This window comes from Engystomops pustulosus, chromosome 1 (genome assembly GCF_040894005.1).
Source record: "Engystomops pustulosus chromosome 1, aEngPut4.maternal, whole genome shotgun sequence".
In the NCBI taxonomy this organism is placed as follows: domain Eukaryota; kingdom Metazoa; phylum Chordata; class Amphibia; order Anura; family Leptodactylidae; genus Engystomops; species Engystomops pustulosus.
The window spans coordinates 223,266,126-223,283,175 of record NC_092411.1 but is presented as its reverse complement, the minus strand read 5'-3'; the positions used below and the strand labels follow the sequence as shown (position 1 = coordinate 223,283,175).

Below are 17,050 nucleotides of genomic sequence, written 5' to 3'. Positions count from 1 at the left end.
ATGCTCCCCGTTAAGCCTACAAAAGGGTCTCCTCTCAGGCAAACGGTCACTCTTTACCGCTCATTTCCATATGACTTTGGAAGCAAAGTAAACTGAAGAGTTTTTACATAAGAAGGTATGGTAGAGAGGATATTTCTCACACTACCTAAAAGTACTATTGGCATAGTTGTATTAAAGCTAAAGACACAGGCCCTTTGCATAGACATCAGATAACCATGTAGCAAATGCCTGAGCTATTTGTCGTGACCTTGATTTGGAGGTCAGTTCGAATCTAAGTGCGTGTTGTAGGGTTACTCCATGCAAATAATAGAATACCCATCGACCTTCAGTTCCGTTCACGTTGCCAGCACATTACTGTTAGTAAGCTTTATAGTATATAATATTATCTAATGAAAGCCATCCTGCAAGCACCCCACCTCGTGGAAATGTTGGCCGGCTCGGAGCTGAGACGTTACAATGAAGTTGCCTGGAATGTTGGCAATGATTTTTGGGCTGTAGAAGTTAAGCCGGTACATACAAGTTAGTGCTGGAAACTGAGAATTTGCTCAGCTGTTTCCTGTCCAAGGAAGCCCCACACAGAGTATAAATGGAAAACAGAGGTCTCCGAGGGGAGCTCATTGTAACCAGCAGAAGACACATGTACAGTGTGGGTGTGGAGATACTGTATTACGTAGGTTTCTTCTGTACAGACGTAGGATATGGATGTTAGGGACTGTCTCTGCAGTACAATTATAGGGTTTCTAGAAAGGCTGATGACGATAGATAAGGTTAGGATTTGGATACGAGTGAAGGCTTTTTCACAGTTCACAACACTAAAGGACTTTTTGCTTATTTTAACAATTTGTACCAGTCATTATAAAAGAAAGCCTTGTTTGTGCCATTTTACTCATATTTATTTTGCTTGCATCAAAAACGTCTACAGTTTTCATCTGTAGTGTCACGTTAGAGTGATATCCCTCATGCTGAGTTATATTGGAAGTAGCAGTGTTATATGATCAGAAAATACTTTTATAGTTTGGTAAAGGTTTATACTACTTTACTGCTAATCAAAAACCTTTTAATAGGAAAAATAATTGGCAACCATAGATATTGTTATATTAAAAAGAGCAGAACAGAACTGCAAAAATTGACCTGGACTTTCGGCACCAATTACCCTCTGTCAAAAAGGGGTTAAAGAGATGGGACAGACAAAATATGCCCGTGACCATCATAGTGACTAGCTACTTCTCCGGAGGCATCTATGCTGTGCACATAACTTTGATGGTATTGTTCTAATTCTACAGAATGACTATTACAGTAGCCATGACGGTCTGTATGATAACATTGTACTGTAGTGCTTTTTATATTTTATAATCTGTTTTCTATTTTTCCAGACATCTGTTCCATAAATCTTGTGTGGACCCCTGGTTATTAGATCACCGCACATGTCCAATGTGTAAAATGAACATCCTTAAAGCTCTGGGCATACCGGTAAGAATGTAGGACATAAGGAACACGTCCTTCTAATGATATGTGTAAAGGAAGGTCAACCATACTCTGTTATGTACTGTGTAGCTGTATAGAATAGTTATTGTATGTTGTATATGTGAGTGCTACGTCTACCCCACCTGTCGGATTACTGCTCTGTGCTGCAAGTATGATATAACATTCACAGTAAGGAAAGCAGAAGGCGTACAATGAAGCTGTAGAAGACGTCTGTTATGTAACACAACTCTTACCCCAAGGTCATCATGTGATTGATCACTCGGGCACTGAACAAATGCGTAATAGTTTTATAACTAACCTTTTGGGATAGATTATGTTCAGTATCGTTTATAGGTATATTTTAATGTGTAGTGAAAGGACATTTCCTAAAGAGGGATGTATACACTACATATCCTCTGCTGATGGAAAGAAATGTAACCATTTCTGCTTGTGATTGAGTGTGAAGCATAATATAATGATATAATAATAATATTTAGTTATACAATACATATTGTTATAAAATAGTTTCTGGATTTCATTGACAAAATGATTTTCTTGCACATATATATCACTGGAAATAGCACTATCACGGTCTACAAGTTATAGATGGTATTTGCAACTGTGCACCATTCATTTTAATAGAGCTGAGCTAAAGTACCACACACTCAGCCCATTTATCGCTATGGTGATGTCTTATGTAGAAAGCATCCTTGTTAAAGGACATCAACAGGATGAAGGATTGTAAATCAAGCACACTGACATACTGGTGTGTGCCCCCTCTGCCAGGATCTTCTTTAAAAAAAAATCTTTTAAAATTATGCAAATGAACCTGGCATAAAATTATGCATTAACACCTATGGAGCCCGAAACCCCTCAGGCTCATTTGCAGAATTGTAAAAGCCTTTAAAAATTTTTTTAAAAACCCCAGGGGAATAAGTTGGTACTACCAGAGGGGGCACACACCAGTACATCAGTGTTCTTGGTTTACAAGCTTTCATCCTGGTGGTAGATGTCTTTTAACCTGTGATAATCTCTATTGATCTATTCCCTGTATATCTCTTAGAGGGATCCACATGGTTTGTTGAAACTTTTTTTTCTCAATCTTCTGGAATATCTTTTGTGAGCCGTCACTCTCCTATCTCTTACATATTGTAGTTTCAGTGATGGTAACACATTACTTGGTGCAAACTAACATCTCTCTGTCTGTTCTGCCTATTAAGCTGCAGCTTTGACTCATTAGGAAGGACTAATCCCTACAAGGCAGAAGCCAATTTTTCTCATTTTAGGAAAAAATAATCCTAATTCCTGTATCTGCACAAAACGTTTCATGGAATCTAACAACGATAACTTGTAATTGTATTACTCTCTATAAAGACATCCAGGCTCCGCTTGAACTTTTTTGTTATTCCCCTAGTGCCAATTATCTCCTTATTTTGCTACATTTGTTCTTTGATATTACAATACATCATAAATATTATTCTTTACACATGCCTTTGTTTCTGTTTATTTTTTTTTTTACCTACCATTAACATTCTTTTGCTGTTAAAGGACACCTGTCATCAGGTCTGTGTCACTAGTCCTGTCACCTCTACCTGTTGGAGCAGCTCACAAGGATCCCATCCCAGCCTTTATCTAGTTATGTCATACATTAATCATTGTAAAATCATCTATTCTTTATTATGTAAATGAGGCTGGTCACATGGTCAGAGGCAGTGATGTCACCCCTGTTACCCCTCCCCTCTCCTCCCCCTGCTCATGTATGTGTGTAATGTATAGTAATGTATAGTTAGTGTGTGTGCTGCATCTGCTGACATGCTGCATCCTCCTAATATACAGGTGAGAGACACAGACATCAGCTACACATGAATCTGACATGTTCTGCTGTAACATGGCTGCCTGGAGCTGCTGTATCTCTCCTAAACACACACATGTGCACACACAGGCTGCAGGGGGCGTGGCCACCAGCACCAGGAAGCGCATCATTATACAGCCTCACACCATTATACAGGCTGTCAGTCAAGCACTGGGGGTGTGGCTGTGCCTCCCACTCATGAATAGAGTGGACAGCTTGAATATGCTAATGCTTCATTGGACATTTCACAGGTCATTTGCATACAGTTTTAGAAACTCATTGCTCAGGTTTACAGGCATGTAGAGGGACAATGAAGGGATAGAGGCAATGCTCTCTAATGGCAGTTTATGAAAATATATTTAGTTTAGGGGGGTTATTTTGCATGACGGGTTCTCTTTAAGCTAGTTCTCACGAATGTGAAGAATTTGTGTTCTGTTATATCAGTGATCATTAACATTGAGTGCACTATTTATTTATGCTGACTATACCCAATAATACATTTTTTTCATATATATTTTTTTTAACAGCCTAATGCAGATTGTTTAGATGACATCACTCCAGACTTTGAGGGTTCGATAGGACAACCTACCAATCAAATTACAGGAGCCAGTGATGTCACTGTGAATGAAAGTTCAATAGGAGACCCCACCGTCCGTATGGTGGGTGTTTTACAGATCATCCAAGATGCAGATGTACTTCCACAGGTTGGAGAGGTCAGCTATACTGCAAGCAGTGAGTACTCTTTTCTAACTTACAGGGATAACAAAGTCAGAAACCTAATTTGGTCTATAGGGGGATCAATAGAAAGATTTATGATGTAAGATGGCTCTGCTTTAATGTTACTGAACTGTAATATTGAACTTAATGTTGAAGTCCTCAGTGGGACATCAACAATATGTTGGAAAAGGTTAGAGATGCACCAGAGCAAATATGTGTTTACATTATTTAACCCCTTAAGGACTGCCATGCGGCTATATCTGTTTTAACTGCATATTGCATGGATACTCCACTTTAATATGACACCAGAACTGTCTAGGTACCACTGTTTAGAAGATTTGGCTGTTTGAAATTTGTAACCCCTCCAGTCTGTCAGCTGAAAGCCAAATGGAGAAGAAGCCGCAGGGAGACAGAGCTAAGACTTAGCAGAAGTACTTGCACCCTCTGCATCTGTACTTAACCCAGGGGAAGGGAGACTGAGTGTAGCCATTCAGATTGTTTACATATTTTGGTAAAGGTTTTATTCAATTTTACTACGAAATAAAAAAACTTTAATGTGGGAAAAATTTTCAAAAAAGCATTTTGTGTAATTTGTCCGCTAATGCTATAAAAAAGAAACCTTTACCGTAATTAATAAAACTATCCTATCAAGTCTCATGTTATGAGTCTAATGTAAAAAAAAAGAAGAAAAAACAAAGTAAAAATTGATATATGTAAAGCTGTTCCAAATATATTGTAATTTAAAGAAAAACAGAACTGAAAAAATGATGTGGACATTCAGGTACCAAGACGCTCAGTCATGGAAGAGTTAAATCCCAAGCAGGGAAGGTTTGGTTAAAATTCAATCAAGAAGTCATTCATACACCAAAACTTCTATTTGTCCAGATTTTTTGCTGGAAAAAAAATGTAGAAATGTTTTCCGTATTGATAAATTGTATTTTTTGTCTAGCAGAATCTTATAAATAAATAGTAAGTGAAGGGTCCAAAATTTACTGCAAATGGAAAAAAGAGGCTATGACGATAGGGGAAGAAGGCTGGATCTGGTTAATGTTTTGCTTTTTCCCAATCTTGGGGCAGCACGGTGGCTCAGTGGTTAGCACTACAGCCTTGCAGCGCTAGGGTCCTGGGTTTAAGTCCCATCCAGGTCAATATCTTTAATGAGTTTGTATGTTCTCTCCGGGTTTGCATGGATTTCCTCTAACACTCCAAAACATACTGGTAGGTTGATTAGATTGTGAGCTCATGGTGACAGGGACGGATCTGGCAAACTCTCTACAGCACCGCGTAATCTGTGTGCCCTATTTAAAATATAAAAGAAAGGCAAGGAATTTTAAGCTTCGCAGTGCAAGGGATAAGGAAGAGACCGTGCTTGGGATGTTTGGAGAACATTGATAATGTTATGTGAGGACACCTCAGCCATGACACATCACAGCATTTCCTCTATTAGAAAATGTTTATATTCACACACTTTATTGGCTCAAGTCACCCTAGGCTGTGTCCGCTTCTCTCATGCTTTCCTTTGAGTCTCCTTACCCTGTATAATGATTAGAGCCGTCCCTTATCTTTTTAGAGAAGACAAGCTGTGGATGTATGGGAAGACACATTTATCTGCTTATGGAGTGGATTGTTATGGAGCAAAATTTACTTAAACTTAAAAAGTTAGATTTTTAAAGGTGGGGAGCAAAATATAACTAATAAAGGCTGCGTTCTTAAGGGGTTAGAGAGGACCCACCACTCGTTCTGACATTCTATGTAAGAGATTGGTTACTTTGGGTATGTACTATTTATCTGTAGTACTATATGAAGCCATTATACTAAAGGTGGTATTGTAATTCACGTACCCCATGCCTGTATTTTAAGGAAGGATTACAAAAAACATGGATGCATTCTTCCAGAAACAGCTCCACTCTTGTCTGTAGGTTGGTGCTGGTATTACAGCAAAGTCTTGAATAGTTTACTTTTCCTACTTTAATAGTTCACATTTAGACTACAAGTCATCCTGTTTTATACAAAATATTTTACTGATTTAAATGTTTTTGAAGTGGCCAGTATAGCCCCCATGGTTCCCAATCAGATTACTTCTTGTGGCTGCCTGTTCTGTGAATATGCTGGCCTGGTGCAGGGCCATTTTTCATGTCAGAGAGCACTGACCTACTGGATAACCCCTGTATGTGTACTGTACCAGTGATCATGCTGCTTAATATAACATATTACATGTCAGGCCCTGATGTCTGGTAACATATGCAGCAGAACACGGTTTGTAGTAAAGCACACACTTGTACACACTTGTATAGCTGATGCCAGGTATGTGATATCAGATCTCCTCTACACAAAGCAGAATGTAATATACATGATGTAGCCGGATCCTATGTCACAGACTTGGCTTCTTTACTTAGTAATACAGACACTGCTCTCTTTATTGTTTAGCCCCTGTGCAGCTTCCTAAGGTAACTTGTCACTTTACAGTATGTTTTGGTGTTGTCTACTATAGTTCATGCAGTTCTTTGCTGATTTTTACTGCTGTTTTATTCAGTGTTCAATTCGTATTAAAGGAAATCTACCATCAAAATCCATCATGATAAACCAGGGTCTTTTACTCCTAGATCCAGGCACTGTGACCGTGGTAATCTTCTTGTACTTGTTAGCCATGGCCTCCTTCCTTCTAAAATTGTATAATTATTCTAATGAGCCTGAAGGCTGTCCCCCCCCCAAGAGCCCTTCTAGCTTATTAGTATAAATTTAAAAGTTGATTTTAGAAGGAAGGGGCCCAAGGATAACAAATATAAGAAGATTACCACAGTAACGGCACCTGGATCTGTGAGTAAAATAACCTGCTCTCTGGAAGCCTAGTGCCACCATATTGTGATCACCATCTGTGATTTTGCAATTTTAGTTGGGCACAGGTGTACTTGTGTGTGTGCAAGAGGCAAATGGAAAAGGCAACATCTGTCCCACATCTGTCTTCTCAGATTTATCTGTATGTAGTAAGGGTTCTGAGAATGTTAAACCAGGGGTCAGGAACCTTTTTGGCTGAGAGAGCCATGAACGCCACATATTTTAAAATGTTATTCCGGAAGAGCCGTACAATATGCACCTTCCCCTCAGTAGATAGGTAGTCTGTGTCACAAGTGCCCCTGCGATCTACGTCTCAGATCGCAGGCACACCCGTGCCCCTCTCCATGGCAAGAGGGGCAGCGCCCCTTTCCGAGCTCACTCACCTCTCCACATTCCTGCTCCCATCCTGGCTGGCCAGTGCGCTCGTCGGCACTCGCAGAAGTGCCAGTGTGCCACTGATTAGCATTATCCACTTCCCAGGTTCCTATAAAGACCAGCGGCTCCCAGCATTCCCCGCCAGATCTTAGTGCTTCATGCCTATGAGGAAGCTATCCATAGTGTTTACGTCCCAAGTGTTGGCCTCCCGTTGTGACCCTGGACCTGTTCCTGATTATGCTTCTACGCTGCCAGTCCTGACCTCTTGCTCCGTACACAACCTCGCATCATTGCTGCCTGCCTTGACCGTCTGCCTGTTCCTGACCACGAGACTGCCTAGTGATCCTGTACCTCCAGTCACGCCTGTGGAACGACCTGGTGGTACCACCCTGCAGCAAGACCATCCTGTTTTGCGGCATTCTCTGATGAAGACCAGGTGCCACTTAGATTCTGGTCCCAGGTGTCTGCTTACATCATTGTCCACAGTGGTCCAGGGGTTCACTACTCCACCACATGCCTCCCAGTAGATAGGTAGTCCCTACACATGCATCACAGTAGATAGGTAGCCCCAGCACATACACCCAGTAAATAGGTAGTCTCTGCACATGCCCATGGAGGTAGGCACATGCCCATGGAGGCAGGTAGCCACAGCCCATGCCTCCCAAGGAGGTAGGGAGCCACAGCCCATGCCTCCCAAGGAGGTAGGGAGCCACAGCCCATGCCTCCCAAGGAGGTAGGGAGCCACAGCCCATGCCTCCCAAGGAGGTAGGGAGCCACAGCCCATGCCTCCCAAGGAGGTAGGGAGCCACAGCCCATGCCTCCCAAGGAGGTAGGGAGCCACAGCCCATGCCTCCCAAGGAGGTAGGGAGCCACAGCCCATGCCTCCCAAGGAGGTAGGGAGCCACAGCCCATGCCTCCCAAGGAGGTAGGGAGCCACAGCCCATGCCTCCCAAGGAGGTAGGGAGCCACAGCCCATGCCTCCCAAGGAGGTAGGGAGCCACAGCCCATGCCTCCCAAGGAGGTAGGGAGCCACAGCCCATGCCTCCCAAGGAGGTAGGGAGCCACAGCCCATGCCTCCCAAGGAGGTAGGGAGCCACAGCCCATGCCTCCCAAGGAGGTAGGGAGCCACAGCCCATGCCTCCCAAGGAGGTAGGGAGCCACAGCCCATGCCTCCCAAGGAGGTAGGGAGCCACAGCCCATGCCTCCCAAGGAGGTAGGGAGCCACAGCCCATGCCTCCCAAGGAGGTAGGGAGCCACAGCCCATGCCTCCCAAGGAGGTAGGGAGCCACAGCCCATGCCTCCCAAGGAGGTAGGGAGCCACAGCCCATGCCTCCCAAGGAGGTAGGGAGCCACAGCCCATGCCTCCCAAGGAGGTAGGGAGCCACAGCCCATGCCTCCCAAGGAGGTAGGGAGCCACAGCCCATGCCTCCCAAGGAGGTAGGGAGCCACAGCCCATGCCTCCCAAGGAGGTAGGGAGCCACAGCCCATGCCTCCCAAGGAGGTAGGGAGCCACAGCCCATGCCTCCCAAGGAGGTAGGAATTTTAGTATTTTAAGTAGCTCCTAGTGCTTTTGTTATGGGTGACAGTTCCTCTTTAAATAGCCAATTAAGGCCATTATATTAATTTGACATCATGCAGTAAATAATGGGGCATAAGCTCTTTTCTTTTGTCTCCTTAAAAAAATTTCAAACCACAATCCAGACTTTGGCTGATGCTCCAGACCCCCTTTCCCTGCCGTCCAGACCATGGCTGACGCCCCAGCTGCCCACCCCCTTTTCCAGACCATGGCTGACGCCCCAGCTGCCCACCCCTTTTCCAGACCATGGCTGACGTCCCAGCCCCCCCATCTAGACCATGGCTGGGGCATTGTGCTGAAATCTACACCCTCTACAAACGGCTCATTATGGGGTTTCTGAGTGGTAGACCTCTACTGATCCTAATATCCTGCACAGATGCAGCTGTAGATATGTGCATGAAATGTTTAATGGGATTATTTATACATTATTCTCCATTAACACGACTGTTTCCCTCTACTAGGTGAGCAAGAGCCAGCAATCAGCAGCGACTCTGATATATCTCTGATCATGGCAGTGGACGTTGGACTTTCAGATGTGGATCTTTCCACTGATCAGGACTGTGAGGAGGTGAAGTCATGAGCAGGTCGGTTGCTGTGTTCCATAGGAAAGATTTAGAAGGTGTAAAGCAGTCGGCCGTCCTGGAGTTTGGACTATTCCAATAAGTAAACCACTCACCATCACCATAAGTCTCCAGTGCACTTCATTATGGGATGATCATGACAAAAGCAATAGCGCCCGATGCCTGCTGTTTCAGCACAGTTCCTTACCCGCAGGATTTTAAGTTGTGTTGAAATGAGGGCAGTGGCCGCCTCATCTCCTCACATGTGCAAGACATGAGTCTGCAGGCTTTCCCGATGTGGACGGTAGATCTGGACCGAAGTTGAAATCTTTGATGCTGTTTTTAAGAAGAGATACAAATGTTACAATCCCTTTTATTGTTTACACAGTTTTAACCCGTTCACCAATATCTTGTCCACGATAGCATTTTGTATTTTTATTATTATTTTTAACATTATGGCTTCTTGGCCGATTCGACATGGAGAGATTGTGATGGTCGAGAACAAACATCCTGCTTTTAGCAGAAGAAAACTATGATTACCAGATGGGCAGCCTTCCCAGAAGCACTTAAGGAAAAAAAAAATCTTAAGAGGGTCCATGCCAGTTGCATGTGATCTGTCATTTCTCATGAACTGCGTAAAGAATGTTAGATGCTAAAATTACTATCTGTCACTATAGAGGCTCAGCCATGTGTGAATCGCTGCACATGGCACCTCCATATTACATCCAGATTTTAACAATGTTGGTCAAAGTGTTTGACACCGTGCAAATAGAATATTAGTTTCCCCCACTCCCTTCTTGTGGGGATCCAGTCCTTTTTACTCTTAATGGAAATGTATGCAGTATTGTGCTTACACTACCGAGTGGCATATGTTTTGTTTTTTTTTTCCAAGAATAAATATATATTTTTTCAAAAGAGAATAGAGCTATTAGTCAGTGAATTAAAACGCTTTGAAGATTCAGTTCTCCGAAGTTGTGTAAGATATCATACTCGCTCGTGACATTCCATGACTCCATCACTTAGGAATTTATTATAGTAACCCAGGATACAAAGTTTTTTCCCTGAAAAATGAATGTCTTCTATACAGTACAGAGTTTCTGATTTGGAGGTTTATGTTTCATCTCTAAAAAATAAGGTTTTTATTATATCCACGTATAAGTAGTTCATATTTCTTACATGGATTTCGGTAGCTATAATACAATAAGTGAAGCTGCTTCAAAGCCAACATTTCTAAAATTGTTAAGATGTTTTACTAAATGTGAACATTTAGAAAAAAAAAAAGTTAATATCAGGTGGTAAGGAATTATTGTTGTATGACAAGACGTGGATGGAGAATATCTCGAAATCCGCAACTTTTTTACTGATCCATTTGACATTTGCTGTATATGCGCAGTCCCTGGGTTCTGTACAAGATGGGTTCTTTAGGTTTGTAGTTAAGTTCATCATATGTAAGACTGTAAAAAGACGCGAGTCCATCCTTTAATTTGAATTTGTAGGTAAGAGGGAGCTGGTATATTTTATAATTGTAGCTTCGGACAAAATTATTTTTTTCTTTGTCCTTGTCCCTTTCATGGGAACAAGCTTTATTATTCTTTACTACAGGCACCTTACAGCTAATCATTGCTGCCTGGGACTAAAGTAAAGCATCCAGAGGTCACAGTGGGCAGGTAGTTCTGTCTGTAAGTCGGGTGTCCTTAAGCCGGGGACAGTCTGTATTTTACAAGCTGTGCAGCTAAATTCATGTAATGCTGGTGCGGTCTGAGAAGGAAGCTGACTAGGTTATATAGTTCATTCACACCTCTTATAAATTAGCATGTTTCCTTCTAAGTGTTTTTTGCTCTATTTTGTCCATAAGATGTTGAGATTGAGTCCAGCATCAGTATTTAAGGTGTGACCATGGCTAAGGATGCATGCCAGCGTCTGAAACGTGTAATTTTGCCATGATGTTGAAGATGTGAGCGTCTGCTCTTTTACATCATTGGATTACACAATAAAAGTTTGCTATGAGTTATTGAACGCTGGTTCTGGACTAATCAGCTGCTTTGCTGGCTTTTGTGAGAAAAGGGATGTCAAATCTATAACTTGTTTTCCCTAACCAGAAAAGGTGCTACTCTGTTTTTTGTCTGTGTGGTATTACATCTCAAGGCACAGCCCCTGGACACCGATGGACATATTTTGGAGGAAACTGACCGTTCAGATCTATCTATCTATTCTTCTACATCTTCATCAAGCATACAACTTGTATAAGGAAGCAACAAAATTGATCTCTTTATATGATATGTGTGGCAAAAGAAGGAAGGTAGTAGGACCAAGTAACTGTGTGTTATGCTAGTTTATACAGTATAGCATTCTGCTACTCAAGATGTTCCACACATTATTTAAGTGTAAGCCCAAAACAATCAGGGGGTAGCAAAGCCAGTCTTGGTGGCATAATCGTGTCCTATTACACCAGCAGGGGTACAACCATGCACCCTAGTAGGCAATGAATTTAGATCCCAACCAATGTCTCTGCTATCCTTGGAAAATGATGGTTATTCTGCATAGTCAATGGTGGTCCCCACAACTCCATGTTTTGCACATGTCTACCAGATCATAGGAAATCAAGGTATAAACCATTTCACATAACAATATCACTTATCATATTATATTATTATACCATTACAGCACATATTTACAAAGAATCACTGGAATCCCTAGTCTGAGGGAACTTTTGTGGCACCAAAAACTCATGTTGCTAGCTGGACTCCAGAATGATGACATTGCAAAATAGTGTTTTTTGGGGCTTTTTTATTGGATCTCTTTCTACTTAAAGCGGTTGTCCAACTATTAGAAAAAAATCAACGGAAGGGCTGAGGAGAACCTTAAAAACAAATAAAGCTTTAGTCCCCTCCTCTGGCGCTCCTGTTGTTCTGTGCAGTGGTCCATCGGAGCCTGCCTGCTAAATTTTTTTAGTTGGACGACCCCTTTAATGGTTTTTACATTTTCACACCACTTACCCCACTTAAAATAGATGGGATTATTCTGTGAAGCTGATGTGTGTACTCCATAATCACAGAAATTACTGCAGTTTCACCCAGTAGGGGAATAGTGTGGAGTTTAATTGATCAAACATTGGGAAATATTAAGCAAATGTAAAGGCATCTTCCACAAGATGAAATGCAACCAGATAACTCCACATAAGCAGAGATTTTCAAGTAGAACAAAACCTATAGACCTTCTAGCTTGAGTGCCTGGATCTCCTCTTGTTAGATTTAGTTTTGTCTCTACCGTATGTTGGTCCTCTGTGCTACAAAGAATAACTACTAGAGATCACAGCTATTGTGTTCATTGTATTTATAGACAGAAGGGTCAGTATTGTAGGAAATTATTGATGCAGTAGGGATTCTTAGAATACATACGGCAAGTGACTCAATAAAAAAAGATTTCAGACACAAATACTCCTGTATTCTTTACACTGTATTGGCGCCTGGAGGATGCTGATACCGTTAAAGTTATTGGAGAGTATGGTGTAATAAACTAACTCAGAGTTTTGCTTTAAAGGGACTTGAAGACTTTGCTGTGCTTGGGCCCCTTAAATAGAGAGGACAAATCATACATACATTTTTAAAACTACAGTTTAGTTCACTGCAGATTAAGTTAAAGAAAATCTACCATCAAAATCCATCATGATAAACCAGGGACGCTTACTGATGGATCCAGGCACAGTGATTGTGGTAATCTTAGATTTGTTATCTATGACGTTCTTTTTAAAAGCAACTTTTAAAATGATGGTAATGAACAGAGCCCCTCCAAGCTGTTGCTTCACAGGATGTTATAAAATTCAAGCTGATCCCTGATTGGTTTCCAGGGGCAACTAGAACAGCTTTACCTCAGAAACTTGATGATAAATCTCCCCAACTGTGTCTGAATCTATGCGTAAGGGCCCCTGGTTTATCTTAATTGATTTTGATGGTAGATATCCTTTAAATTAAAGAATATTATTCAGCTTTTTTGGTGTAAGCTATAGTTACATTTAATAAACAATAACTTTTGACATCTATTATCATGTGCATTCCTAACACTACATTGTGACCTATCGTAGCAGAATCAGTGACTACACTGGGATGGAAAATATGACAGGCAGGGATACTAGACTCTATACTAATGAAGAAGAACCTCATTGATTAAACGAACAATGAAGTGTCATGGAATTCCTGACAAAACAGTCTAAGATGTGGTGGACTGAAATTGATGATTTCTGCTGGCATGCAAATATCAGATATCCAAAAAAAATACCCTGTAGATAGTAGTAAGTTGGTTTTTCGTCAAACAGAAAATAATGTGCAACTACAGGCTAGTTTTTTTCTCATGCTAAACTTTGTATCTAGGTGCAGAATGGTGGAGAGAAATGCACCTTTTACAGTATAATGCATACAAGTGAGCTACCTCGGCGGGCAACCTAAGATTCTAGAAACCGTGCATGAAACTCGCTCCAAGGAAAACGCAAGTTATCCTACCTTTCCATTTTTCAGTAATGGTCACACACCCACTGACTCCGGCTTTATCATACAAGCACGCTTTCATTACAGGCATAAGGAACCCCACTGCTCTGATCTATATGTATATACATAGATATAAAATGTATTCTTCCCTATTTAGTAAGTGCCTTAGTGCTGTTCTTTAGTAGCATATTTATGCTTACATGGTTTATTTAAAATGTTTTTCTTCTGTTTTTTGTTTTCCTTGGTGTAATGGAATCCATCTATCATGCGTATGCAACATAAAAAACATTTTTTCCTCAGATAAAAGGTTAAATAACATTGATGTTATTAATCTATCCTGCAGCTTCTTCATATATCAGTTACCAGTAGTTCACCTCCTAACAGCTCTGGGAAAAATGTTAATCGTACAGAGCCTGCAGCGGGGAAAACTACTAAACAATGTATAAAGATATAGAATAACAGATTCATACCATCATATGTACACACATTGTACTATTGAAACAGAGCTGCCAAACGTTGCCAACAAACCCAACTCAGTGGTAGAGAAGGAAACCGCAGCCAGACACCTTTGGTCAAAGGATGAAACTTTAAAATGTCTCTGTTTTATAAGAGGGTTTATATAGTTGGTGGTTCTCATGGATCTAATGTGCAGTTAATGTGTTAGTCACATAGAGGTGACCAGTCACATAGCTGACCAAGCAGTTATTGTCTTTTTTATTTGGTCATAATGTCCCCTAGATTCACATTTTTTGTACCAGCACTTTATGTGTTTAGGGAATTTTAAACTGCCCCATGGACATGTTCTGGGCAGAACCAATGAACTTAATTTACAGATTTTCTATAATGTTCTGTTGTATTTCGATTAAGATGTGGAAATTCTAATTAAATAACACCCACATCATTATATAAATGTAATAGGAAGCCATGAACTAGGATGGGCATTATCACCCTAAAGCGGCTTTAGTCACTACAATGCAAAATTAAGAAATAAGCCGTTTTACTTTTTTCTTCTTCTTTTTTCTGGGTTATTCTGTAGCTGTCCAGGACCTTTTAGGCAACATTCCTAGGTTATATAAAAATAAAATTACCTAAAAGAGAATAGGTTTTGGTGCATATTGAAATTCACAAACATTTATGCAATTTAAAGGAAACCTACCACTTCTGACGGTAGGTATGAGATACAAACACCGGGCACCAGCTCAGGGTGAGCTGGTGCCGGTGCTTAGTCTCGTTAGTGTTAAAACCGCGGTATCGCGGTTTTAACACTTTTGAAACTTTCTAGCAGAAACTGCTTCGGCGCTGCGCGCGATCGTGCGCGCGCAACGCCTGCGGCGTTTCCAATGTAGGCGCGCGCACGATCGTGTGCACGAAGCGCCGAAGCAGTTTCTGCTGGAAAGTTTCAAAAGTGTTAAAACCGCGATACCGCGGTTTTAACACTAACGAGACTAAGCACCGGCACCAGCTCACCCTGAGCTGGTGCCCGGTGTTTGTATCTCATACCTACCGTCAGAAGTGGTAGGTTTCCTTTAATCTGTTTTTTCAGGGCTTGTATTGCAGTTTTTTTGGAATGCAAGCCCTGGAATAGTCACAAATTCCTGGCCGTGCAGTTTTCCCCCCTTACACCACCACATCATTTGGATGTAGAAGAGTGTGAAGGGAGTTAGCACAGGCTATAGCACAATTCTACGCCCACCAGATAAATCCAGCAGAGGTTAACAACACACTTTGGCGCGCATTGCACCGGCATATAATAAATTTCCCCCAGTATCTCATTCTGTGTATGCACTTCAACTACATATTATACACAATGGTAATCTGTTCATACAGGGATTTCATACTCCTAGTTCACTAAGGTTTCACAGCTGATGGGTTAGGACCCAAAAATGGCTGCTAATAAAATGAAGGATTTATATTATATTTGTCCATTTTTGAAATAGTAAAAAGTAAAATTATTTACTAGTTATTTTGTCCACTATTAGGAGGCCACCTGCACCCTAATGTTTATAACAAAGGGTGTGAGAGAAAGATGTTAACGTCCATTTTTTAATGATGTCCATAAGTTTGGCATCTGCTTTCTATGGATCCTCTATAGTCTGTGAGTGATCTGTGAATAGTTATGACCGGGGCATTTTCTACTTTTTCATTTAAATGTATTGCCTTGCATGAAGCCGCATGACTTCCATACATTGTGTGCGCTTCTGGCCTAAGTGAAAAATGTTAGCATCCGAGTTTTCCATGTTGGGCCCCTCCTCTCATAATATCTTTAGCAAAGAGGGAAGTTAACGTTGGAGTATATGTTAAGTAGCAGAAAGTCTCTGGATAAAAGTTTCCAATTCTGTGGGTTGACCATTAGAATCAGACTTAAAGGAAATCTATTATTAGGGAAACTTTCTGAAGCGCCTCCCGACGCAGATTCCCCATGCCTGCAGCATATACATCCCGTTTATTCCCAATTCCGGGATGCAGCTGCTGCCGAAATAAGCTTTAATCCAAATTTATGCTAATTAACTGTGAGGCTACTAGGGACCGTAGTAGCCTCTGGGAGCTCTAGGGCTGCAGGCTACACCACGTCCCCGGTAGTCACTTCAGAGCTGCCTACCCGCTTGTGTTCATGTTGTGCATCATGCAAGTTCTGCGCAAGCGCAGTAGCTCCTGTTCTGCTACAGAAGATGCAGCTGCTGGTGGTGAGCTGTGTGAATGCAAAGGAATTCCCCACTGCCAGCAAGTCACTGGCGGACGAATATCAGGTACTGAGCATGTGCAGGAGCGTCTCCGGCAGCGAAACAGGAGCTACTTGCGCTTGCTTGATGCACAACATGAACACAAGGACAAGTGGGTTGGTGTTTCTGAAGTGGCTACTAGGGGCATGGAGCAGCTTGTGCCCCAGAGCACCTGAGGCTACTACACACTCCCAGTAACTTCTAGTAATTAATTGGCATAAAGTTGGATTAAAGTTCATTTCGGCAACAGCTGCTGCGGGCATGGGGAATCTGCTCTGGGAACTGCTTCAGAAAGTTTCCTGATGGTAGATTTCCTTTAAGCTTCCTGCACCCAAACTTGTTTGGTCCGTGGAATTGGTGTGCTGCTTATCTTCCATGGACCAAGCACAGTAATCTCTAGAGAAATAAGATGCAGGGAGTCCTTGCCTGCCCTCTGAACGGCAGTGCCATTGTTGTGACAACTGTACGGA

General features: G+C 41.7%; 2 protein-coding genes across 2 annotated transcripts in view; one reads left to right on the top strand and one right to left on the bottom strand.

The window, feature by feature from the left end:
• RNF150 (ring finger protein 150) overlaps nt 1-10,366 on the top strand; it is a 63,204-nt gene extending 52,838 nt beyond the window's left edge. Inside the window, exons 5-7 of the mRNA XM_072119499.1 lie at nt 1,374-1,470; nt 3,844-4,048; nt 9,281-10,366. Coding sequence (XP_071975600.1) covers nt 1,374-1,470; nt 3,844-4,048; nt 9,281-9,399 — 421 coding nt within the window. The 3' untranslated portion in view covers nt 9,400-10,366. The remainder of the gene's footprint in view (nt 1-1,373; nt 1,471-3,843; nt 4,049-9,280) is intronic.
• ZNF330 (zinc finger protein 330) overlaps nt 1-17,050 on the bottom strand; it is a 255,252-nt gene that overhangs the window by 89,573 nt on the left and 148,629 nt on the right. The window lies entirely within an intron of this gene.